The 25883-nt window shown below is 42.1% G+C and overlaps 3 protein-coding genes across 5 annotated transcripts in view; 2 read left to right on the forward strand and 1 right to left on the reverse strand.

The window, feature by feature from the left end:
- CCDC40 (coiled-coil domain containing 40) overlaps window positions 1-5579 on the forward strand; it is a 32149-nt gene extending 26570 nt beyond the window's left edge. Inside the window, exons 17-20 of one of the 3 annotated variants that reach the window (XM_058170853.1) lie at window positions 1077-1197; window positions 2385-2573; window positions 4579-4737; window positions 5328-5579. In XM_058170853.1, coding sequence (XP_058026836.1) covers window positions 1077-1197; window positions 2385-2573; window positions 4579-4737; window positions 5328-5576 — 718 coding nt within the window. In that variant the 3' untranslated portion in view covers window positions 5577-5579. Of the gene's footprint in view, window positions 1-1076; window positions 1198-2384; window positions 2574-4578; window positions 4738-5327 lie in introns of those variants that run through there. The other 2 variants (XM_058170856.1, XM_058170854.1) reach the window with 2 other exon arrangements.
- The window catches only part of RMI2 (RecQ mediated genome instability 2), a 35381-nt gene extending 27929 nt beyond the window's left edge, over window positions 1-7452 (reverse strand). The window contains exon 1 of the mRNA XM_058170867.1: window positions 7276-7452. Within this exon, the coding sequence (XP_058026850.1) occupies window positions 7276-7341 (66 nt within the window). The 5' untranslated portion in view covers window positions 7342-7452. The remainder of the gene's footprint in view (window positions 1-7275) is intronic.
- The window catches only part of GAA (alpha glucosidase), a 33899-nt gene continuing 15363 nt past the window's right edge, over window positions 7348-25883 (forward strand). The window contains exons 1-8 of the mRNA XM_058170870.1: window positions 7348-7488; window positions 8753-9336; window positions 11350-11495; window positions 13963-14128; window positions 14930-15026; window positions 19912-20031; window positions 22859-22977; window positions 24564-24695. Of these exons, the coding sequence (XP_058026853.1) occupies window positions 8872-9336; window positions 11350-11495; window positions 13963-14128; window positions 14930-15026; window positions 19912-20031; window positions 22859-22977; window positions 24564-24695 (1245 nt within the window). The 5' untranslated portion in view covers window positions 7348-7488; window positions 8753-8871. The remainder of the gene's footprint in view (window positions 7489-8752; window positions 9337-11349; window positions 11496-13962; window positions 14129-14929; window positions 15027-19911; window positions 20032-22858; window positions 22978-24563; window positions 24696-25883) is intronic.

Genomic DNA, 25883 nt, shown 5'->3' on the forward strand with positions numbered 1-25883 from the left:
GAAAATATTCGTGCTTTTTTTTTTTTGAGAGTCCCATTTTCTAGGTTGGGTCATCAACTATGTCAGAGCATAGATACATGGAATGTAAATCAGATTTCCTTCTTGTGTTGCAGTTAGAGAGATAAGCAGAGAGCAGCCTCTGCACCTAGAATAATTGAAGGTAATTCATAAATTATCACCACACAGTTGCGTAGTAGAGAAAATAAATGGAGGAAATAAAATGGAGTGGTATCCTTTTTCCTCTCTGTCTTTTGGACATGATCAGAGTCCAATCCAGCTCCTCTCTTTGTCTACCTCCAGACAAAGCCCTATGAAACCATCAAAAGAGTATAAGCCTTGCTCACAGTACAGCCTAAGTGCAGCCCTAATAGGGAATTGCAACACAGTAACAAGGCAGGAAAGCCCAACTTCCATCCTTGATCAGCCTGATCATCATAGCATTCCATCTCCTTAACAATGGATTTCCCCAGCTTTGCTGCCCTCCTGAAAGGGCCACTTTGCCTAACAATAGAAATAACTCCAAGGGGCATGGTCAAGGACCCGCTTTGATTCTCCAGAAGTTGCCAGCCAATCAGATGCCTGGGATTTCCTGCCCTGTATTACAGCCCTCAATTTCTGTAAAGACCTTTGCTTTCCCTTTGTTCAAGGTCCCTCTTTTTTGTAAAGCAGTCATCCAAGGTCCTTGCAATAAACAAGGACCTTCTCCTTGGCTCCTTCTCCTCGTTGTGCTTTGTACTTCTGAATTTTCCACAAGCTGAAATGCTTCTCTAGATTACATTTTAATGTCATAATTATTGTCGTCTTGGGTTTTGTGTGGAATCTATATTTTCATGACATAATGTTGGGAAAATATAATTCTTTCTGGCAACAAATTCCTGGCATTCTTTGTACATAAAAGCTAATTGTAGTTGTGATTCTTTTGTTTTAATAAAATATTATTTGCATGTGCGTCTTGAGGTGCAATTTGATAATGCTACTAATTATGACAAATGGCACACCTCCTGTTTCCATATATATTATCCTCTGCTAAGGTTCTGCTAGCTTCTTTCTTGTTTTACTCTCCTCGGGCATTTCAGATGTCAGATGATGCAATGGGAGAAGAAGATTCAAATAGCCAAAGAGATGCGTGCTGCAGTGGACTCAGAAGCTGAGCAGACTGAGATCAGAGCCATGAAGGCAGAGATTCACAGGATGCAGGTGAGACAGGAAGTGCTGGGTAGGCAAATCTGCTGGTTACCCAGATTGGCAAATGCACCACTGATTTCAGTCAAACTAGTCTAAGGTTTTGTATCATAAATATGCTTAATCCAAATAACTATACCAGTATGATCTGTATTTATCCAATATATAGATGTACCTATATATTGGAGAAAAGATTGCATAGAATAAACAAGTGGGCCTAGGGAATATTTTTGACAGATTTAGTTCCAAGATTTGTAACAAGCATAAAGGTATTTTGGATACGATAAAAAGATAGTGTCTCTCTTGACTCAACTTTTATTCACTTCATGTAGACTTATTGATAGCAGTGCAGAAATATTTGCCATTATTTTTTTCCTGAATGGTTTTTCAATGTTCCAGTCTAGTCTGATTTTCTGGTGATCTCCCATCCTTACCAATCCTGCTTAGTTTATAAGCTCAGATAAAATAACTAGTTTCTGCCACTCACCGAGACATTTTTAATACTGAGTGTTACACGGTAGAGATTTCTAAATTCCAGTAACCCTTGCACACTGTACAGTCCAAATCCCCATAGATGTAGGGAATCCAGGCTGCAGAATCTTTAAAGGGCAACTACTCAGATTCTGCTTGCAAATCTTTAGTGGATAAGAGTCTATTACCTTGTGAATACTTTTTTTTTTGCTGAACTTCAAGCTGCTCTCTGCTTATCTTTATAAGATTGGCTAGATGCTGCCACCTGCTGTGAAGCTGAACTAGGATATAAAATGTAAATTAATTTTAGATATATTACCTAAGTGACTATAATCCTGACTTTAATATTTCAGAAAAAATATCATGTTGAATCTAGACAATAGCAAATATTGTGATAGGAAAGGCAGTAAGAACTGCTAAGAAACTCAGCAGGTCAGAAATGTGGATTAATGTTTACTAGGTCCTATTTACATGATGTTTTACAAACATCAGCAAGGTGCTTCGAGTATTCTGTGAGGTATGTTGAGTTCACTAATAATCCCAAAGATTTGTAGATTCTGCTGATCAGTGTGGTGGTAGCTTAGTTTTAGATTTTTTGAATCATGTTATGCAAAGCTTTCGGCTATAGATGATAATGTATCCATGTCTACAAGGATTTAGAAATATCAACATCCAACTCATGGATGATGTCCCAATACGTTCAGTTGACTTGCTTCCATTCTGCCTTATAGGTAAGGTACCAACAGCTGATGAAGCAGCAGGAGAAGTTAATGAGAAATATGGAGGCAGCAGTTTCCCGCCGAGAAACAATTGTGGTTCGTGCTGAGGGTCAGAGCAAAATGAATAAGCAAGTGCTGACAAAAGGTGACTTCTACTACAAGAAGTTGGAGCTTAAAAAAAAGATCAAAGAGACCCAGAAGGTCAGCAAGTAAAAATTGATATTACAGATCATTAGGGAATTACACACACACACACACACACACAGAGAGAGAGAGAGTATCTGAACAACTGATTATTTGTAGAATATTTCCTGAAATAGTCTGGAGACCTGAGTTGGTAACTCTGCTGTTCTGTCTTGTAAATTAATGCTCTACGTTCAGCTTTCTAATATGGAACTTAACAGAGCTCCTTAATTCATCAACAATACCATGGCCCACTGTACCTCTAGTGCAGGGGTGTCAAACTCAAGGCCGGATCTGGCCCACAGAGTGCTTAAATCTGGCCCACAGGGCCGCCCTGGAAATAGAAAGGATTGGCCCGTGGTGCAGCTGCCACTGAAAATGGAGTTTGGGAGGACCGCACACAGTCCCCCTGAGCTCCATTTTCGCTGGCAGAGGACTGCAGGAGGCTGTTATGGCTGAAAATGGGACTTGGGGGCGGGCTTCGTTTTCGCTGGCAGAGGGTTATCAAAAGAAACTAAAAACAAAACCGAAGGAGAAATGTTCCTCCTTTTGCATTTGAGCATGCAAGAAGGGACAGGAAAGGAGAAAGGGAAAGGGGAAAGACAAAGAAAAAGAAGGAAAGATAGGAAGAGAGCAAGGAAGGAGAAATAAGAAAAGAGGGGAAGGAAGAAGAAAGGAGAATGAAGAGGGAAGGAAACAGAAGAGAAGGAAGGAAAGAGATTATAATGAGAGTGAGGAAAATTCTGCTTAGCATTTGGCCACCACAGGTGCCCCCGACACGAATGATGTTGAGCTGGTCACACTTACCCCTGCCACGCCCTCCCTCCCTGTCTCCCCAAGGTCAACACAATCCTGATGCAGCCCTCAATGAAATCGAGTTTGACACCCTTGCTCTAGTGGGACTGATTATACCATCCTGGACATAATATTTTTGCTCCTGCTTAAATACAAGATTCAGTAAAACTATAAATGTCAGCTTATACTGCTATAAGTCAAAACAGTAACAAGGAATCTTTTAAAATCAAAGTATTTGGTGAGCAGGAAGAGTCAATTTTTTCAGGATCACAGCAGTGGCTTGAATAACTTGGATACATAGATTCATCCTAGTCAGATGTGGTGAAAGGGGGGAAAAAGCCCTATAAACTTGGTCAGTCAGTTGGACTTAATTTATCAATCTAGACAGAAAGCAAAACCAGCAGCATCTGCAAAAGGCAAAAATGATTTGCAAGATGGCAGCATAATACATAAAACAAAAAGGCCCTTCTGGCCTCAAGAATTTGCACCCACCATCTTGCAGTTTTTGACCAATGTACCCTGAAGACATTGCTAGCAGGAACACTATTTTTAGAAAAGTTAAACTATGAGTGATAAATCTTTATTCTATGAAAAATGATTTAGTTGTGCCATAGTTCTACTTTGTGCTGCCTTTATTGTACCTTGCTGTATTTTGTTCTGCCAAAGTCCTCTAGATAGTGCTGGTGGAGTCTGTTTTAGAAATATCTACAGAGGCAGGGCATTGCTTAAAACAGGGTGTGTGTGTGTGTGTGTGTGTGTGTGTGTGAACCCTCACCCTTAGACACAAACAAGGAAGCAGAATTACTCAGATTTCTGTAGGGTGTTTTAATGTCAATGTGTCGAAAACTATTATAGATTTTCCAGTCATTTAATTGATGATATATTTCTATCCAGGTTCAATACAGAGCTGTATTGACACACAGGCACTACTGAACCATTACTTAGAAGTATACCATGAGCTTTATTGAGGGAACAGATTCACAACTGCTAACCAGTTATATATTAAGTGGAAAATAAATGTTTCTGCTGAGCATGTAGATGCATTTTCTTACATCATGAACATCATGGAGGTTGGGGAAAGGGGGAAAATAACTTGTTACGGGTAGTATAATGTATGAAGTTGCTCTGAGAATTTACAGTATGCAGTTCTCTCACAGGACCATCAGGCAAATGATTGGTCCTAAGAAAGAGGGTTGATTTTTTTCTTTCTTTTCTTATATTCCCATAGAATGCTGAGGAATGCAACAAAACCATAATTCAGCTTGAACGATCACAGCAGAACCTCAATTTTGCTATTATGGAGAAGGAGAGAATACTTTCTGGGATGAATTTTGAAGCAGAAGAATTTGATGAAAAAATTGATCAGTTGCAAGCAAAGAAACGGCAGGTAACAAGAGTGGTCATTTGTGCAATGCATGTTCCAACTCTCTTTAGGACTAATCTACAGGGTGGTAACCTTGTATACTCAACTTGGGGTAACTGGTCCATGCTGAGGAAAAATATACCTATTCTTACATGGACTCCCAAGAACAGATTTGGGTACTGGCTGAAGCAGCCCACCCAGTTTTTAACTTTTTATTTCTTTCCCATTTAGCAAAATATTGTGATAATTTGTATTATTGAAACAATAATGCTTAATCGAACACAAGTTCTCTGAGCTTACCTAGGTGAGCTATGTGTCTGAACAGACAGGGATTAAAACCAACTACTGTATAGTAATCTACTTGTCCATACAAATCTGCAGGAATATTAGTATTTAATGTTATTTTGGGGTTTCATTGAAGTTCCCACAATGCAATTTTTTTCTCTGACCCTGTCTATTTAAAAAAAAGGTTTAATCTTGTAAGAAGCCCATGCTATCTAGATTTTTGGTCATCAGTTGATTCAGTCTCAAGATGCAGCAGAAGGGATTCATTTCTTCCTGCCTTGCCTGCAGCCTGTTGTCTCTAATAACAAATTCAATGTTGCTTTTCTAAGAATCTTTCAGATATTGTGTCCAATCAGACACGCGTGAAGCACATGCAGGCCGTGAAGGAAGGGAACTACAGCCTACTATGTCGTTCTGAGATAATGGCCCGTATTGAACAACATAAGGTGGAGGAGAGACTGCATATTCTTAACACCGTTCTCCATCAGATTGAACAAGAATATCCTTATTATCACAAGACATTGCGCAGAATTACCCAAGTAATAACTCAGAAACTGGAAGAACTGAGTGCCCAGTAGCAAGGTCAAGAAAAATAGAGCTGGACATTTTTAAAATATAGATGTGAGAATATCAACATTTTTAAAATATAGATGTGAGAATAATCCTGAGAGTTTGTCAGTGGATGGTATAGAAGAAAGAGAAAGATGGGGGGTGGACAGGATAGCTGTTTTTTATATTAAAATTTTGCTTTTTCCATTGCACTGTTTTTGTTGTTTTGTCCTAAATAAAAAGACAAGTTGGATTCCCTATTTTCTTAGTTCTGTTTAATCTAGCGATTCAGCAAGCTTTCAATTCTTAATTGTTGGAAGGAATGTTGACATTTTCCACAGGATAAAGAATCCTTCAGAAGAACATTCAGATTCCGTGAGAGAAAATTATGACAAAATGTAACTGCAGTTTTCCATCTGATTCTTCTCCCAAGGTCTTCCTCTTTTCCTCAACTCCTGCTTTCTAGAAAATGCTAAGACAGCTTCTCTGTTCAGTTGATAAGATAAAAGCTCATGTAAGAAAAGTTTACATTCTCAGCCACCCATGAAGAAAAAACCCCAATCAGCAGTCAACAGGGGTTAAGATTTCCTTTTTCTGGGCAAGGATGTTCATCCCTCATGACATTGGAGGATGGGGGGAATATTAAACATCAATATGGAATGAAAATTTTCCCATTTTCATTTAAACTCCAGGGATCAGCTGAGAAGGTAACTGTAAATTAGATGTACACGATGATGTACCTGTTTGCAGATGAACTTTGGGAGATTTCATTGGAGATAATTCCATCCTCAGGTCAAAACTATATACTGCTGCTTTAAGACTGATACTTAGATTCACATGTAATTTAAACCATGGATTGTTGGCATAATGGCATCTTTACACATAATCCTAAATTGCAATGAGTAGATGCATACATACACAAAGGGAAAAAAAACAGATCATAACTTAATACTCTGTATAATACCAGAGTCGGACACACAAGGAATTTGTCTTGGTGCATATGCTCTCAGTGTACATAAAAGAAAAGATACGTTCATCAAGAATTATAAGGTACAACACTTAATGATAGTCAGAGGGTACAAATAAGCTATCAGGAAACAATCAGTATCAATATAAATTGTAAGGATACAAGCAACAAAGTTACAGTCATACAATCATAAGTGGGAGGAGATAGGTGATGGGAACGATGAGAAGATTGATAGTGCAGATTTAATAAATAGTTTTGACAGTGTTGAGAGAATTATTTGTTTAGCAGTGATGGCGTTCGGGGAAAAACTGTTCTTGTGTCTAGTTGTTCTGGTGTGCAGTGCTCGTTTATTATTATTTTATTACTATTAATCATTAATTAATTAATAATTATTAATTAATAATTATTACCACCCAACCCCTCCCTAAACTCTAAAAGAAACACAAGATTTGGAAACAGCTGCGGGGAAGGTGTCTCTTTGTTAACTGGGTGAAAGGGTTACTGCAGATTTCTCCTCCTTTCTCTAAGAAAAATACTATTCTCTAAAAGTTTGCACGGGAGAAGCTCTTCCAAGGCGCGCCATCATATATCGTCGCCTCATTTAAAGAATTCTTAATAGAGAAACCCAAGACCAGACCTTCCAATCGAAGCCCTTTTCTGTAAGCCTGCCATCTCCGGGCTGCAAAAAAAAAAACACATCTGGACGACAACGAGAAAAACCCGGACTGCAGTGAGATAAAGCAAAAGCCTAACTCCCTTACTTCCGTCTGGTGGATGTCCGGATGTTTGCAGCTCCGGCAAATCCAACCCATTCGGCCAGCCCGCATAAGGGAGTAAAAAGATAGGAAATCCAGACCGTCCTGGAAGGAGGAGAATTGGTCATGTGACCCGCCGTTCACGTGATCCGATGGAAACTCTTGAATCTTCCTGCTTCTTTCGCGTTGGGCTGATTGCGGGGTTTTCCACCTGTTCGAGTAAGTAAAAATTTTAGAAGGTGACCTGCCCGAAATTCTGCCGTTTTTTGGCACAGATAAGGATAATTGTGAATGAGGAGGTGAGGCGGGGCTAGGCGACAAGATTGCAGTGGGATTTATTTTGGCCAGGGTCAACGAGTAGGGGGGGGAAAAACTCTACTGTACATTTTCACACTAATTCGAAAGAATCTGGTAGCACTTCTTCAGGCTAACAAATGTTACGGTCAGCTTTCTCAGCTTTCGTCAGGTGCAGCTGAGGAAGTCAGCTGTAGCTCACAAAGGCTTAATTATGTCTTTTAATAACATTTGTCAGTTTGAAAAGATGCTGTCAGGTTCCTGATCGTTAGCTACTGCAGAAGAATATGGCTCTCCTCTTACACTGACCACATTTTCACAAACTTATTTATTCATTTGTTTGTTTGTATCCCGCCTTTATTATTTTCACAAATGGCTCAAGGCAGTGAATATATCCAACACACCTTCCTCCTCCTTTATTCCCCACAACAACAACCCTGTGAGGTGGATTGGGCTGAGAGAGCGTAACTGGTCCAAGATTATTGGTCCAGCTGGCTTTCGTGCCTAAGGAGAGACTTGAAGTCCGGTCTCCTACTTACTAGGCTGTACCTCCAATCACTAGACCAAATCCGCACTGAGAAACCAAACAGGTAGTTAGAAATTTATGCTTGGAAAAACAGCACCCCCAATTGTAATTAATACGGATAGAACCTTTTCGTATTCTCATCACTATGTTTTCTAAATAATAAAACAATAATCTCCAATTAATATTGTATAATCACTCTTGAAATAATAGATTGTATCCTGAGTCATAACATAATGATAAGAATATCTCTAGAGGCAACATACAGTCTGTTTTGCCTATACAGAAATTCTAACTGTCATCTTGGTTTCTCTGTTCCAAGTAATGCCCATGTTTTCAAGACTGTTGTTAGATTTCCTGACACAGGAAATTTGTTTCCTGTAGGAAGAACTAGTATCTGTATTTTTACAGGATTGATACAGCATAGAAGGAAAAATGAGCAATAGACCTTTTGCCTTTTGAGCCACAACAGTGGGGTATCATTGTTTTGATGGGAATCAATGTTGAATATAGAAGAGTAACTTTTAGATTTTCTAGGCCTGACATCTATCCATCTGGGACTTCCCAACTTGAATATAAGTTTAGATTCTGAAGAATAGTCAATCTGGACAATGTATCTTAGCACAAGCCAGGAATTAATGTGTCTGATCTGCATGTTCTCTGCAGCTTGAGACGACCGTTCCTATACTTCCCAGGAACAAACTTCTGCTTGTTGAATCACATGAATCACTCCATGGTGATTCAATGCCTGACAGAGGTTGTGGTGGAAGAAGAAGTGCGCAACCATGCTGGTGATTTCAACTCTAGCATTTGCAATCACTCTGCTTGGACTATCTAGGACCTCAGAGGCAGCCATAGCTGCTTCTAAAAGAGACAATGATCATTGGGGTAAGAATCATGGCTGGATTTCAGAGGTACCCCAACAGAAAGTAGAACAACAGTTGGAACCCCTGTTGCTGTCTAAGCAATGCAACATCCCTCCAGACAGCCGCTTTGACTGTACCCCAGAGAAGCCTCTCTCTCAAGATGAATGTCAAGCTCGGGGATGTTGTTATGTCCCTGTCTCTTCCAAAGAGCCATGGTGCTTCTTTCCTACCAATTATTCTAGTTACAAGATGACAAACCTAACTGCCACCCAGACTGGCTACACTGCCCATTTGATCCGCAGTGCTCCTTCTTTCATGCCAGATGACATCATGAATGTGCAGCTGGATGTGATCTTTGAAACCAAGGGGAGGCTTCACTTCATGGTGAGTAAGGACTATTGGTTTTTTTTTGTATTTTAAAAAAAGAAAGTCCAAGATACTCTGACATTAACCAAAGATGGATGATCTTTGTAACTCCCCAGCTCCCTGAGATTGTGACATTAAAACTTGGTGGCAAAATGACCACATTGTGATAGAATGAACTTTGTTTTGTTATTTTCTAAGAACAGAAAACCGCAAAAATCAAAAATGGGCACACAAGATCTAAAGGAGATAAACCTTAAAGGAGATAAAATGAACCTTGCCAAAGACAAAAATTGATTTTAATCCATGTTATGGGGCAGGGGATTAGAGAATGAGAATGGAAGAGGGGAGCCTTTGTGAGGCAAACTGTTCCTGTGCCTTCTCTTAATGCTATCATCTCTCATCGTTTTTCAAAGTTGGGCTGCTTAACAATAGAGATGGAGCAATTTCCCCTCTCCATTGGGGGCTTCTTACTCCCATTTCCACTCTTAATTTCTCACTGAATCCATATCTTAGGCTTTTTGTTATAATTTTATTATATCATAATAAACTATAGGGAAGGGAACAGGGAAGAAAAGAAGTGTAGGCTAAAAGGGAAAAAAGAAAAAAAAAGCATTGACTTCCAACTCCTTTTAGCACAGTAGAATAAAATAATAACATTACAGCATCAATTTTTTATTTTTGCATACTTACTAGGTAGTAGCCATTCTATAACAAAAATGTATCTAATCCACAAAACTCAAAGTCAAACTTTCATCTTTTTCCACCTGAAGCACAAAATCCAGAAATGGTTTCCAGGGAGAAATAAAGTTGAATGTGTTCTTTCCTTTGATTAGAGCAGTGACTTTAGCCATCTCTACTAGTCTACCAGTTTTTCCAGCCATTTACCCATTGTTGGAGTTTTTCCATTTTTGTGCATAAAGTGTTCTTGCTGCTATCAACATATGTAACAGCAAGGTTCTAGATTTTTTTTCCAAGTTCTTTGACCCTAACCTATCTCTTAGTGACATCAGGATTAAAGCTCATGATCTTCAAATTTTGCTTTTTCCTTCTCTAATGCTAGGATAAATCCCTTTCGAGTTAAATAGATATGGTAATTGTCAGGCTACGTGCCTTTGGCAATTCTGCCAGGACCAGAATTCACTATCTTAAGTATCTTAGAATTTTAAAATATTTTCAAATGCTAACAAAGTGAATAAGTGGCTGGGTGCATACATCAGGTTAATATATTACGTGATTTATTTGGCTTTAGCTTAATAGTTTGCAGAAACTCAGTTAGTATACTGTATGAAGCATAATTATGGTCTAGCTAGAATTTCTCTACCTAGTCCAGGCTATCACTAGATGGCAGCAAAGAACTGAAATTTTTGATATTGCTTTGCTGATATTGAGCCAATGACAATATGTGTAAATCCAACTAATTATGGTTTATTCAATAAATCACAATAATGCATAGCGTGGCTTTATGTGATTGGTGACTCTTAGTTACATAATTAATTCCTTGCTTTTCTCTGTGATCAAAACACATCCAGCATATGCTAATACTTCAAATACATTATGTAGATATTGTAGGTATGTATGATCTAAGTATCTAAATTATTCATTATGTATATATTTTCCAAAATCTAAAAACAGAAATTATAAATGAGAGGCATTGCTACAAATTCAGAAGTGATTGACGCTTATTTCCAAACAAAATCATATAAGAGTGCAGCCTTGAATTTATTTTGTACAGTTTATAAATGGCTCTGCTTATAGACATCTGTTTTAGAAGTAACAGTCAGGCTGCAGGAATATCAAATGTCGTGTTAGATCAATTGAAAGGTGAGAAATCAATTAACCAGACAATAAAAAGCCCTCTTGAACCAAAGAGCTGGACCTCATTGTAACTTCAAACTTCACACTGACTTCCCTTCTTTCATCTCACGAATGATTTTGAAGTAGAAGCCAAGTCCCTTTGAAAGTTGACTGGATTTTTCTGGCCACCAATTTTTGGAATAGCATCACACAGTTTTTGTGTCTCTTCCACTGCAGCTTAAGGATCCAGCTAGGAAACGCTATGAAGTTCCTTTAGAAACCCCCAAGACCACCAGTAAGGAATCCTCGACTCTTTATTCTGTGCAGTTCTCTGCTGATCCCTTTGGCCTCATTGTTTTTCGACAGTCCAATGGCCAAGTTCTGTAAGTAGCTCTGGGCTTTGTTTCTCCCAACTATTCCTCTAATTCAATGTATTTAACTAGCAGAAAACCATCCTAATGAAGGTTGAATAGCTGTATGGCAATAATATAGGGAAACCTGAATGAGTGTGAGTGTGTGTGTGTGTGTGCACGTGAGAGAGGGGGAGGGAGTGGGGAAGGAGAGAGGGAGAGAGCGAGAGCACTAAATTAGTGTTTCTCTTCTGGATGTTGAAGGACCATTTTCATATTATATTCCAGAGTTTGCCTTCACCTAAAAGGCAAATAGGTATTTGTATCATTCGTGAATTTATATTTTGCATATAAAGCAATGCACCTAATGTAGAATATGTGAAATAGCCTTTAATGACTACATCTCTAACCAGCGTTATTGCAGCACTGAGTTGAGTTTTATCTTTTCTGACATGCAGTTTCTCTAACTCTGGATTTCCCTCTTCCGGTCTTTCCCTCAGATACCTCAATCAGGCCAATTCTGGGCCATGTACCAAAAATAGATAACCGCAAATAGAACCTTTCACAAACAATTTAGAAACCACTCCAGAAATAATCATAAACAGATGAATGTCCACAATCATCCTGAAGGTTTGTTGAAACAAAATAGTTTTATTGAACAATCCTGAACAATAGAAGATAGGAGCACCTCTGGAAACCTCATTGTTGTGACCCAGGTTCCTGGACCCAGACTCCTGGACTCGGATGATTCAGAAAATGAGGGAGAAGACCTGGCAAGCCCTGCTTCTCTTGAGCCCTCTCCCTCCCTGGCACCCACTCAGAGGGAGGGGCCGGCGGGGCCTGATTCTCCCGGGCTTTCTTCTGATTTGGCAACGCCCCAAGAACAGTTTTGGAGGGACGCAAGGTTACGAAGGCTTGATCGGCGTGCGCAGCAGCGGAAGAGTTGGGACAAAGCCAAGTCATAATTGTCATGCAGTGACATCTGCAGAGACTATAAATAGGAGGCGGGACTTCCTGGTTTTTTGTCTCGGACAAAACAATGAATTTGGCGCAAGCTAATTCATGGAGGGAAGAATATATTCGTGAGTAATTCTGGCCTTATCTATAATTTCCTCGTTATCTCCAGAAACTTGGCAGGCCCGTGGGTAGACGTGGCCAGGACATGTATCTATGTAAATAAAAGGGGGAAAAAAGGAAGGCCTCTGACGGACTCTTTGCTGGGAGTATTGGGGGAAGGGAAACAGAACATTTTGTCCGAGACCTGACTAAAACATCTTCCACCAAAGATGGATCAGCAGCAGGTACAGCAGCAGTTAGAGCAGCTACATGCGGCTAATCAACAGCTCCAGCAGCAAGTGGCTCACTTGGCAGGCCAACTTGCTGCCAGGAATGTGCCTGCAGCCCCCCCCCATCCTCCCACTCCTCCTCCTCGTCGCAAGTGCCCGATAACCGTGCCGGATAAGTTTTCTGGGCAGCCTGAGATGTTCCCGACCTTCTTGGGACAGTGCCAGCTCTACATGGCTATGAGGCCAGAGGATTTCCCAGACGACCGGGCTAAGGTGGCCTTCGTGATTAACCTTCTTTCCGGCTCGGCTGCTCGATGGGCCACGCCCTCTTGCTCCAGGACAGCCCCTGCTGGCGGACCAACAGCGTTTTGGCAGCACCTCGCACCATGTATGAGGACCCGTTCGAATGCTGGCGGCAACCAGGCGCCTTAAGGAACTCCGTCAAAGCGCCCCTGCAGGAGTACATCGCAATTTGCGTCTTTTGTGCCAGGACTCTGACTGGAATGATGCAGCGCTGGTGGGCCAGCGTTCAGGAGGGACTCTCAGAGGAATTGCAAGGCGAGCTGGCCCGCGTGGGCGCGCGGACCCTCGACAACTTGGTGCCCTTTGTCTCCGCCTCGATGCCCGTCTGCAGCGGCGACCGTCCCGTCGCACCCCGGGACCCTCCGTCGACATCTGCACCCCACTTCCTGCACCACCAGCACCCAGGGTCGCCCGTTTTATCTTTTCTGACATGCAGTTTCTCTAACTCTGGATTTCCCTCTTCCGGTCTTTCCCTCAGATACCTCAATCAGGCCAATTCTGGGCCATGTACCAAAAATAGATAACCGCAAATAGAACCTTTCACAAACAATTTAGAAACCACTCCAGAAATAATCATAAACAGATGAATGTCCACAATCATCCTGAAGGTTTGTTGAAACAAAATAGTTTTATTGAACAATCCTAAACAATAGGAGATAGGAGCACCTCTGGAAACCTCATGTTTCATAATTGAATTTTAAAAAATGAGTTCAGGCATGCAGTAGCATCCTCTTGGATGGGGAGACCTACCTAGTTCATCATGCAACCAGCGACTGGGTTAGATTAGATTAGATTAGATTAGATTAGATTAGGACTTTGGAAGTAGCCTCCAAGATAGATTGAGTTAAGTCAGAGAAAAAAGGGACCTTATTTGTAAACTTCTTGTGGATGTGTCCACTTTCTCCTAATAGGCTGAATACAACTGTGGCTCCTCTGTTCTATGCTGACCAGTTCCTTCAAATCTCCACTGCTCTGCCATCAAGTTTCATCTCTGGACTGGGTGAACATCTGACCCCTCTTACTCTGAATGTCAATTGGACCAAAATTACTTTGTGGAATCGGGACATATCACCTGCGGTAAATGAGAGGAGGATGGCAAGGTTTCCTGAAAGGGCAGGGTCTCTAAGAATTTAATCAGGATGCTATGCAATCATCATTTGATCTTAAGCTCGTACGCTCAGTGCTAAGGATCAGATTTAGCATGCACTGATGCACAAACTTCATAGGAATAATTCCAGTATTTTGTGCAAAGTTGGCAAAAACTTAGAAATAATGAGGGTTAAAAAAAACCCCACAAGTATACAGTTACCTGATGAAATTTGAGTTATATTCAATGGCCATATGATAGTAGGGTCTTTTGAAGAAGAAATAATGACAAATAGAATTAAGTTGTGTGTTTTGGCTGGAATTCTGAATAGTGTCACATTGCAAGATTAGGTGACACAGATCTCACCTGGGCATTCTATTGTTTAATCGGCTTTAGTCTGCAATTTCTCCTTCCTATGGGAACCGTAGTTCTTTGCAAAGCTTGTGAGAGCTCTGGAGAGCATTCTCAGCATCTCATTTGCCTATGAAACCCCACATTCTTGGCAAGAACCATGGCAGATATAATCCTGCACTGGAGAATGGCCCTCTCTCTGTGGAAAAGTCTGGGAAACAGAGTCAAAAGCTTGCTTGATCCAATTGCTTGATAGACTTTTTAGGTTGTCATTTAATTGGCACTTGAATTAAAAAAAAATAGTGAAAAGGTGCCATCATGGAAAAAGTATTTGCTTGTTTGAAACTGCAGAAGAGGTGCTAAAGCTCAAGGCATTGCTGTAATGTTCCTGTTGTTTAATATAACGTTGACCCTATGCAGTATTATTTCTGTGTTTCTAGCCCTCTGCCAATTTGTATGGTTCACACCCCTTCTATGTGGCTTTAGAAAAGGGTGGTTTGGCCCACGGAGTCTTCTTACTGAACAGCAATGCAATGGGTAGGTATTGTATCACATTCCTAATAGGTCAAGCTTAGATATGATCAAAATAACCCAAAAATGATTTGTGTGTGCCAAAGTAATGTGTATTTGAAAGAACCATTTTATGATTTGGAGCAGAGATTCTGACTTTTTAATTTTTATTTGTGAGGTGAATTGGGCTGAGACAGAGTGACTGGCCCAAGGTCACCCAGCTGGCTTTCATGGCTAAGGCAGGATTTGATCTCTCACCCTCCTGGCTTCTAGCCTGGTTCCTTAACCAGTAAACCAAACTAGTCTACTAATCAAACTGGTCTACTAATTAAGGTTTGGATCATGTAATTGCGTTATAGCCCTAGCAGTTTAGCTTGTTCTATTAACTGTTATTTTGTGATTACTTACACTGTATAATAGCGTAACCCTGACTATTTATGTTGAGAATTAAGGCTGTTCATGATACTAATTGCACTAAGACTCCGATCTGACAAATACCATATTTTTCGGACTATAAGACACACATTAGTTTTTGGGGAGGAAAATAAGAAAAGCTCGGACGGGCTCCAGGCGCATGCGCTGGTGGACTCAGGGGCCACAACAAACTTTATGGACCAGGCCTTTGTGACCCAGTTTGCGGTCCCCGTGGTTCCGGTGGACCCTCCGATGCGGGTAGAGACAATTGATGGACGAGAACTGGTGTCCGGCCCCATTAAATTCGCCACCCAGCCTTTGCGCCTGGCTATTGGGGACCATGAGGAGGCGATCCAGTTTTATGTCACGGCGGACCTTCATTTTCCCTTGGTCCTTGGGTTGGCCTGGCTTCGGACCCACGATCCTCAGGTGGCCTGGTCACGGAACGCCATCTCTTTCCCGAGTCTGCAGTGCGTCGATCACATCCGCCACACCTGTGCCGGCCAGAACGCCCCCACCGCTGCCATCACCTTGCCTCCTGAGCTGACGGACTTCGCCGACGTGTTCAGCGAGAAGGAGGCGGACCGACTACCCCCGCATCGGCCCTACGATTGCCCCGTGGACCTTCTGCCCAACGCACCACTGCCTGTGGGACGCCTGTATTCCATGTCGGAGCCCGAGTTGGCCGCCCTCAGGGACTTCCTGGACAAAAACCTGGCCCGAGGGTTCATCCGGCCTTCAAAGTCCCCTCTCTCGGCCCCGGTCCTCTTTGTGAAGAAGAAGACAGGGGACTTGCGCCTATGCTGTGATTACCGCCGGCTAAACGCCATTACGGTGCGGAATCGCTACCCCCTGCCGCTCATCCCGGAGCTACTGGAAAGGTTGCGGGAGGCCACGATCTTCACCAAGCTCGATCTCCGGGGGGCCTACAACCTGGTGCGGATACGAGAAGGAGACGAATGGAAGACGGCATTCGGCACCCGATACGGACACTACGAATACACTGTCATGCCATTTGGGTTGACCAATGCTCCCGCCGTTTTTCAGCACTTCATGAACGACGTGTTCCGAGACATGTTGGATCGGTTCGTGGTTATCTACCTCGACGACATCCTGCGTACCGTGCCGGCAAGCCAAGACCGCCACGGGGGCCCCTCCCGGGCTCCTCCAGCCCTTGCCGACACCCGACAGACCCTGGGGGGCGATCTCTATGGATTTCCTGACAGACCTGCCGCCGTCCTCTGGGTTCACCACGGTGCTGGTGGTGGTGGACATGCTCACCAAGATGGCACACTTCATCCCATGCCGCGGACTGCCCACAGCCGCAAAAACGGCCCGTCTCTTTCTGCAGCACATCTTCCGCCTCCATGGTCTACCGGACAGGGTGGTTTCGGACCGCGGAGTTCAGTTCACAGCCCGCTTCTGGAAGAGCCTGATGGCCGCGTTGGAGGTGCAGGTATGTCTGTCGTCATCGCACCATCCGGAGACCGACGGGGGTACAGAGAAGGTCATCGGTATACTGGAACAGTATCTCCGTTGCTTCATCAACCAGCAACAGGACAACTGGGCTGACTACCTGTCCCTGGCGGAGTTTGCTTTTAACAACTCTCAGCACACCTCTACTCAGATGACCCCGCTTTGCCAATGTGGGGTACCATCCGCGGCTCTTCCTCTGGCACCACCGGACTCTCCTGTTCCCGAACGCAGACCTTCCTGACGGAATTGCATGCGGTCCAACAGTTGGTACGCCAGCAGCTGAATCGGGCAAAGGAGGACTACAAACGTCCGCCGACCGCTCCCGACGGGCAACGCCCCGCTGGCAGTTGGAGACCGGGTGGCTCTCCACCAAACACCTCCCGTCCGACCGCCCGGTAAAGAAGTTGGACCACCGATTCATCGGCCCGTTCCCTGTCGAGGCAGTCATCAACCCGTAGCTCACCGACTGACCCTGCCACGATCCATGCGGATCCACCCGTTTTCACCGGTCCCTTCTGGTTCCTGAGGCCACACCGAGTCCCTTCGGTGCCCAACAGCACCCCACTGTCGCTGAGGACGGATCTGAGGAATACGAAGTCCACAGCGACGAGACTCTCGCTGGCTAAAGGGTCGCTTCCAATATTTGATCGCGTGGAAGGGATACGGGACTGATTTCTCCTGGGTAGATGCCTCCGACGCTCATGCCCCTGACCTGGTGCAGGCCTTCCATGAGCAGAACCCAGCCCGACCGCATCCCGATCGTCAGCCCGGGGAAGGGCCCTGCGGTGAGGATAGTGTTGTGACCCAGGTTCCTGGACCCAGACTCCTGGACTCGGATGATTCAGAAAATGAGGAGAAGACCTGGCAAGCCCTGCTTCTCTTGAGCCCTCTCCTCCCTGGCACCCACTCAGAGGGAGGGGCGGGCCTGATTCTCCCGGGCTTTCTTCTGATTTGGCAACGCCCCAAGAACAGTTTTGGAGGGACGCAAGGTTACGAAGGCTTGATCGGCGTGCGCAGCAGCGGAAGAGTTGGGACAAAGCCAAGTCATAATTGTCATGCAGTGACATCTGCAGAGACTATAAATAGGAGGCGGGACTTCCTGGTTTTTTGTCTCGGACAAAACAATGAATTTGGCGCAAGCTAATTCATGGAGGGAAGAATATATTCGTGAGTAATTCTGGCCTTATCTATAATTTCCTCGTTATCTCCAGAAACTTGGCAGGCCCGTGGGTAGACGTGGCCAGGACATGTATCTATGTAAATAAAAGGAAAAAAAAGGAAGGCCTCTGACGGACTCTTTGCTGGGAGTATTGGGGGAAGGGAAACAGAACACTCATGTTTCATAATTGAATTTTAAAAAATGAGTTCAGGCATGCAGTAGCATCCTCTTGGATGGGGAGACCTACCTAGTTCATCATGCAACCAGCGACTGGGTTAGATTAGATTAGATTAGATTAGATTAGATTAGATTAGATTAGATTAGATTAGATTAGATTAGGACTTTGGAAGTAGCCTCCAAGATAGATTGAGTTAAGTCAGAGGAAAAAGGGACCTTATTTGTAAACTTCTGGTGGATGTGTCCACTTTCTCCTAATAGGCTGAATACAACTGTGGCTCCTCTGTTCTATGCTGACCAGTTCCTTCAAATCTCCACTGCTCTGCCATCAAGTTTCATCTCTGGACTGGGTGAACATCTGACCCCTCTTACTCTGAATGTCAATTGGACCAAAATTACTTTGTGGAATCGGGACATATCACCTGCGGTAAATGACAGGAGGGTGGCAAGGTTTCCTGAAAGGGCAGGGTCTCTAAGAATTTAATCATGATGCTATGCAATCATCATTTGACCCTAAGCAGGATTATTTCTGTGTTTCTAGCCCTCTGCCAATTTGTATGGTTCACACCCCTTCTATGTGGCTTTAGAAAAGGGTGGTTTGGCCCACGGAGTCTTCTTACTGAACAGCAATGCAATGGGTAGGTATTGTATCACATTCCTAATAGGTCAAGCTTAGATATGATCAAAATAACCCAAAAATGATTTGTGTGTGCCAAAGCAATGTGTATTTGAAAGAACTATTTTATGATTTGGAGCAGAGATTCTGACTTTTTAATTTTTATTTGTGAGGTGAATTGGGCTGAGACAGAGTGACTGGCCCAAAGTCACCCAGCTGGCTTTCATGGCTAAGGCAGGATTTGATCTCTCAAATTAACCAGTAAACCAAACTAGTCTACTAATCAAACTGGTCTACTAATTAAGGTTTGGATCATGTAATTGCGTTATAGCCTCAGCAGTTTAGCTTGTTCTATTAACTGCTATTTTGTGATTACTTACACTGTATAATAGCGTAACCCTGACTATTTATGTTGAGAATTAAGGCTGTTCATGATACTAATTGCACTAAGACTCCGATCTGACAAATACCATATTTTTCGGACTATAAGACACACATTAGTTTTTGGGGAGGAAAATAAGAAAAAAGCTGATTGGGGGCCTCCCAGAATACCGGCAATCAGCTGTTCCCAGAGGTGAACATTAGCAACAGGTTTGTTGGTTGTGAGCTCTGCGCCTTGCTTTTTTTTCAGCCTCTCAAAGGGAGGTTTCAGAGGCTTTTTTCAGCCTCTGAAATCTCCGTTTCAGAGGCTGCGCGGGGCTACATTTGGACTATAAGATGCACCCAGATTTTCACCCTCTTTTTGGGGATAAAAAGGTACGTCTTATACTCCAAAAAATATGGTAGTATTTAAGTTTCCTTTTCTTTCCTCAGTAGTTAAACACGGGCTGAATGTAAAAGGACAATATTTGTATCTCTTTCTATTAAAGGGAACTGGCTATAATGTGGGCAACAGTCTCATTGTCAGCATAGAGGCAGGAGCAGCCGTTAAACAACAAACCAAGGCTGACATTATGATAATGGAATATGATGGATGTTGTGGGAGTAAAATCCTGCCAGTATCTCTGCAATGTACGGATGGTATGCTGTGTCTTTCTAGTAGTGTTTCCAAGCCACTGTTTGTCTTGTAGATGTGTTACTGCAGCCCAGTCCAGCTCTGACATGGAGAACTACGGGGGGTATCTTGGATTTCTATGTCTTTTTGGGCCCAGATCCAAGCAGTGTGGTACGCCAGTACATGGACGTTATCGGTAAGCATTTGTACCTTCCCATGCGTGAAGCTAGGCAGCATTTTGAGGACTGGCTTCCTTTCAAGAAAGTTCTTTAGTAGTTCCCTGTGATTACTAAACACTTCTGAAAGCACTGCCTGAGGTGTTCTGCCAGAAGAAGATCCATAGACATGCTTAGACAAACCGACTCTTCTAACTGTGGTGTGTTGGTGCTGGGGCGCTTATAAGTCTGAGAGATGGGAGAAATAATAGGATCCTGCTTCAGGTTTCTTTTGCACTAATTAGAAGCCTTACCCAACCTGGATGTTCTCCCATAATAGTTCCCCAAGCGCTTTACAGGATTCTTCTGGGAGATTTACAATGTAGAAGCCTTATTTGTCTATTGCCTCCAACAATCTGGGCAGTAATATGGGCTTAAAACTCCAGGGTTCTTAACAGTGGCCTGCAGAATTCTGGGATTTGAAGTCCACACATCTGGATAGTGCTCAGGAAAGAATAGATCAGTGTTTCTGAACCTTGGCACCTTTAAGATGTATGGACTTCAACTGCCAAGGTTGAGAAACATTGGAATAGTTGAAAATGTATCATTCATGAAGAACTTCCCCCAACAGTTACCATGGTAGAATAGTTTGGGGTAGATAGGATATCTTTTTTTATTTCTGAACCCCCAAAGGCAGGGACAAGAGATTGAGAAGAGCCTTTGAACTGCCTTTCTGAAGTTTGATTTTTTAAATGCTCAGCATCTTTAGTTCCCAGAAATTCCCAGCCGATACACTGTACAAAACATAAGCAAGAAAGGCTTCTCTGAAGAAATGATAATCCACAGTTTGATAATAATGTGCTAAGTCTATTTTATCTGTCCTCTGTACATTTTTTTAAAAGTCATTTTATCTTTGAAGAATCTAAATCACAGGGACTGCAATGACATTTTTAGAATAGAATAGAATAGAATAGAATAGAATAGAATAGAATAGAATAGAATAGAATAGAATAGAATAGAATAGAATAGAATAGAATAGAATTGAATTTATTGGCCAAATGTGACTGGACACACAAGAAATTTGTTTTGTTGCATATGCTCTCAGTGTACATAAAAGAAAAGAAAAAGAAAGAGAAAGAAAAAAAATACCTTCATCAAAGGTACAACATTTACAACACAAATAATGGTCATAGGTTGCAATTTAACCTTAGTGATTGCAACAAAAAGTTACAATCATACAGTCATAAGTGGAAAGGATTGGTGATGAAAACGATGAGAAGATTAATAGTAGTGTAGATTCAGTAAATAGTTTGACAATGTTGATGGAATTATTTGTTTAGCAGAGTGATGGCCTTCGGGAAAAAACTGTTCTTGTGTCTAGTTGTTCTGATGTGCAGTGCTCTATAGCGTCGTTTTGATGGTAGGAGTTGAAACAGTTTATGTCCAGGATGTGAGGGATCTGTAAATATTTTCACAGCCCTCTTCTTGATTCGTGCAGTATACAGGTCCTCAATGGAAGGCAGGTTGGTAGCAATTATTTTTTCTGCAGTTCTAATTATCCTCTGAAGTCTGTGTCTTTCTTGTTGGGTTGCAGAACCAAACCAGACAGTTATAGAGGTGCAAATGACAGACTCAATAATTCCTCTGTAGAACTGGATCAGCAGCTCCTTGGGCAGTTTGAGCTTTCTGAGTTGGCGCAGAAAGAACAGTCTTTGTTGTCCTTTTTTGATGATGTTTTTGATGTTAACTGTCCATTTTAGATCTCGTGATATGATAGAACCTAGAAATTTGAAGGTTTCTACTGTTGATACTGTGTTGTCAAGTATTGTGAGAGGTGGAAGTATGGAAGGGTTTCTCCTAAAGTCTACCACCATTTCTACAGTTTTGAGTGTGTTCAGTTCCAGATTGTTACGGTCGCACCACAAGGCTAGTCGTTTGACCTCACGTCTATATGCTCATTGTCTCGAATGAGACCAATCACTGTTGTGTCATCTGTGAACTTCAGTAGTTTAACAGATGGATCGTTGGAGCTGCAGTCATTGGTATACAGAGAGAAGAGAAGTGGGGAGAGCAGGGGGGGCTGTGGTAATTGTACAGGTATCTGAAGTGATCCCGCTTAGCTTTACCTGCTGCTTCCTGTTTGTTAGGAAGCTTGTGATCCACTTACAAGTCTGTTCAGGTACTTGTAGCTGGTTTAGCTTAGTTAGAAGAGTGTCTGGAATGATGGTATTGAATGCTGAACTAAAGTCTACAAAGAGGACCCTTACATAGGTTTTTGGAGATTCAAGATGTTGTAAGATGTAGTTTCTCTCTCTTTTTACTCCATATGCCAACTTAGTTTACGTATTAGAAGCAGTAAACCTAAGCTGCAACCCAAAACAGGGTCTTGGATAAAAGCATAACCTTTAAAATAGCTCACCCCATAATGGGAGTGAGCTCCCATTACTTGTCCCAGCTTCTGCCAACCTAGCAGTTTGAAAGCACGTAAAAAATACAAATAGAAAAATAGGGACCACCTTTGGTGGGAAGGTAACAGCATTCCATGTATCTTTGGCATTTAGTCATGCCAGCCACATGATCATGGAGACGTCTTCGGACAGCGCTGGCTCTTCGGCTTTGAAACGGAGATGAGCAATGACCCCTAGAGTTGGGAATGACTAGCACATATGTGCAAGGGGAACCTTTACCTTTACCTTAAAATAGCTATACTAGGTTGGGTTTGGTGTTGAAAGGTCAGACATATTGTGAGTATTTTATTGAAATTCTTTTTCTTATAATAGATTTGGGGATGCCGTTGGTTTTGAGAGGCTTTGAATGTTGATTCCTCTCCATCTCTCTCTCTCCCGCTCTCTCTCTCAATTCCTCCAGGCTACCCATTCATGCCTCCTTATTGGGCTCTTGGATTCCATCTCTGTCGCTGGGGATACACTTCCACTGCTATCACTCGGGAAGTGGTGAAAAACATGACTGCAGCTCTTTTTCCCCTGGTAAGTGCCTTCTCTGAATTCTATCTATTGTTTCTCTCTGACCCTTGGACTGGTTCATAATGTGGTTTATTTTGTTAAGTTCAGAGATTCTTTTCCAATGCCTAGTCAATTGCTCAGGCAATCTCTTGCAATCAGAATTTAAGAAACATGATTGATGCAACAGCAAAATGAATGCTGTTCATTATAAATGAATGGCAATAGGCCCAACTTCATATTAATTAATACATAAAGGAGAAGGCAAGTTAAATGATACAGTTCAGCAAATATTTCTATACAAAAGAGAGCCAGTTTGGTCTTCTGGTTAAGGCATCAGGCTAGAAAACAGGAGGCCATGAGTTCTAGTCCTGCCTTAGCTATAAAAGTCAGCTAAGTGACTTTGGGCCAGTTACTCTCTCTAAGCCCAACCCAGGATTATTGTTATTGGGAAAATAGGAGGAGGAAGGTGTGTTGGATATGTTTGCCACCTTCAGTTATTTGTAATAATAATAATAATAAAGGCAGGGAATAAATAAATACCTTATTTTTTGAACTATAAGATGCATCTTTTCCCCCCAAAAAAGAGGGTGAAAATCTGGTTACATATGTTTTATACTCCAAATGTATAATTTGAGAAGCCCAGCTTCTCAAATGGAGGTTTCAGAGATTGAAAAAAGCATAAGAAACGAAGCTTCAGAAAAGAAGCCCTCAAACAGAGCTTCAGAGGCTTTTTTTCTGAAGCTGTTTTGGAGGCTTTCAGAGGCAGAAAAAAAAGCAAAAAAAAAGCAAGGCACAGAACTCACAACCAAGGAACCCGTTGCTAAAATTCACCTGTAGAAACAGCTGATTAGGGGTATTCCAGAGGCAGATCCACCTGTCAGCTTTTTTCTTATTTTCCTTCCGAAAAACTAAACTCTTATACTCCGGTGCATCTTATACTCTGAAAAATATGGTAGTTAAAATAAAGCCTACATATTACAATAAAATAAAACGGGATTCTACCAAAACTTCTGAGTTAGTTTTAGCTTGGTATGTTTTCTGAATTCAGACATCAATTTTTGTAAATGAGGATTAATGGATTTTATCAACTCAGCTAATTGTAATTTACTTAATAAATCATTATAAAACAGATTATGGGCTAATAAAGAGCCGAGGTGGCACAATGGTTAGAGTGCAATATTGCAGGCTATTTCAGCTGACTGCTAGCTGCAGTTCAGCAGTTCAAATCTCACCAGGCTCAAGGTTGACTCAGCCTTCCATCCTTCTGAGGTGGGTAAAATGAGGACCCAGATTGTTGGGGGCAATATGCTGACTCTGTAAACCACTTAGAGAGGGCTGTAAAAGCACTATAAAGCGGTATATAAGTCTAAGTGCTATTGCTACCCAACCTGTGTGAAGTAGTACAGCTTCCATGTCAGTATAACCACTTAGAGAGGGCTGTAAAAGCACTATAAAGCGGTATATAAGTCTAAGTGCTATTGCTACCCAACCTGTGTGAAGTAGTACAGCTTCCATGTCAGTATAATACTCAAAGAGAATATTTGTTCATAGAGAAAAGTGAGGTGGGACGCAAACCTGCTCTCATCAGAATCTTGTTCCTGGGCTCATAGGACGTACAATGGAATGATCTGGATTATACGGACGCTAAGCGAGACTTCACCTTCAACAAGGATGGTTTCAGGGACATGCCAGACATGGTGAATGATTTCCATCGTGATGGTCGGAGGTATGTCATGATTGTGGTAAGTTAATGAATCCTGAATTCTCCTTTGAGGCGGCTTCCTTGCAATAGCTCAAAATATGGCTGTACTGAAGTTGGCCTAGATCAGTCATCAGATTTTGATACTGCTGGCCTCTCCCAAAAGAGGTAGATACTGGTAACATTGAACATAATTCCAGAAGTGATACTAATTATAATATTCTGTCTTTGCTTTGTACTGTATCATGTGTCGTATGTTCTTGAAAAGGTTGCAAAATCTGCTAGTTTTGTTCCACAGAAGTAGTTCAGGGTGCTATGGATCAGGGGTCTCCAACCTTGTCAACTTTAAGGCTTGTGGACTTCAACTCCCAGAATCCCTCAGCCAGCAAAGCTGGGTGAGGAATTCTGGGAGTTGAAGTCCACAAGCCTTAAAGTTGACAAGGTTGGAGACCCCTGCTATAGATGATGCAGTTTTATGTCCAGCCCTCCCTAGTGCGGGAGCAAGTCTTTTGGAAGGAAAATGCAATCTAGGGTCTTCCAGTTTAGGAAGGATTCCTAGTTTGGTTGGGGATTCTCTAAGGCAGAATTCCTTGTCATATGTCAACCTATATTTGAGAAAGCCCGATCAGTTGCTTTAAGTATTGGAATGTAATTTAATGCATTTAGGGTAAATTTGACAAAACCTTGAATGCTTGTCAAGTGTTTCAAGCTTATACCTAACACAATCAAGGCAAAGTTGTTTTGAACTGCTTTCCAGCTTTCTACGTTTATAGGACTCAAATATATTTTCTCAGTATTCTTTCCCATCTCTGAGTCAAACTAATACAGGTGATCCTCAACTTACAACGGTTTGTTTAGTGACTGCTCGAAGTTACAACAGCACTGAAAACAGTTAAACAAATGACAGTTTTTCACAAAACCGTTGCAGCATCCCCATGGTCATGTGATCAAAATTCAGAAGCTTGGTAACTGACTCCTATTTATGACAGTTACAATGTTCTGGGGTTGCGTGATCACCTTTTGCAACCTTCTAACAAGCAGAGTCAGTGAGCAAGCCAAATTCACTTAACTACCATGTTACTAATTTAACAAACACAGTGATTCACTTAACAATTGTTGCAAGAAAGGTCGTAAAATGGGGCAAAATTCTCTTACCAATGTCTCGCTTAGCAACAGAAATCTTGGGCTCAATTATAAGTCCTGCCTGTGTTCTGTCAATTATAAGGACTGC

This window comes from Ahaetulla prasina, chromosome 2 (genome assembly GCF_028640845.1).
Source record: "Ahaetulla prasina isolate Xishuangbanna chromosome 2, ASM2864084v1, whole genome shotgun sequence".
NCBI classification, from domain to species: domain Eukaryota; kingdom Metazoa; phylum Chordata; class Lepidosauria; order Squamata; family Colubridae; genus Ahaetulla; species Ahaetulla prasina.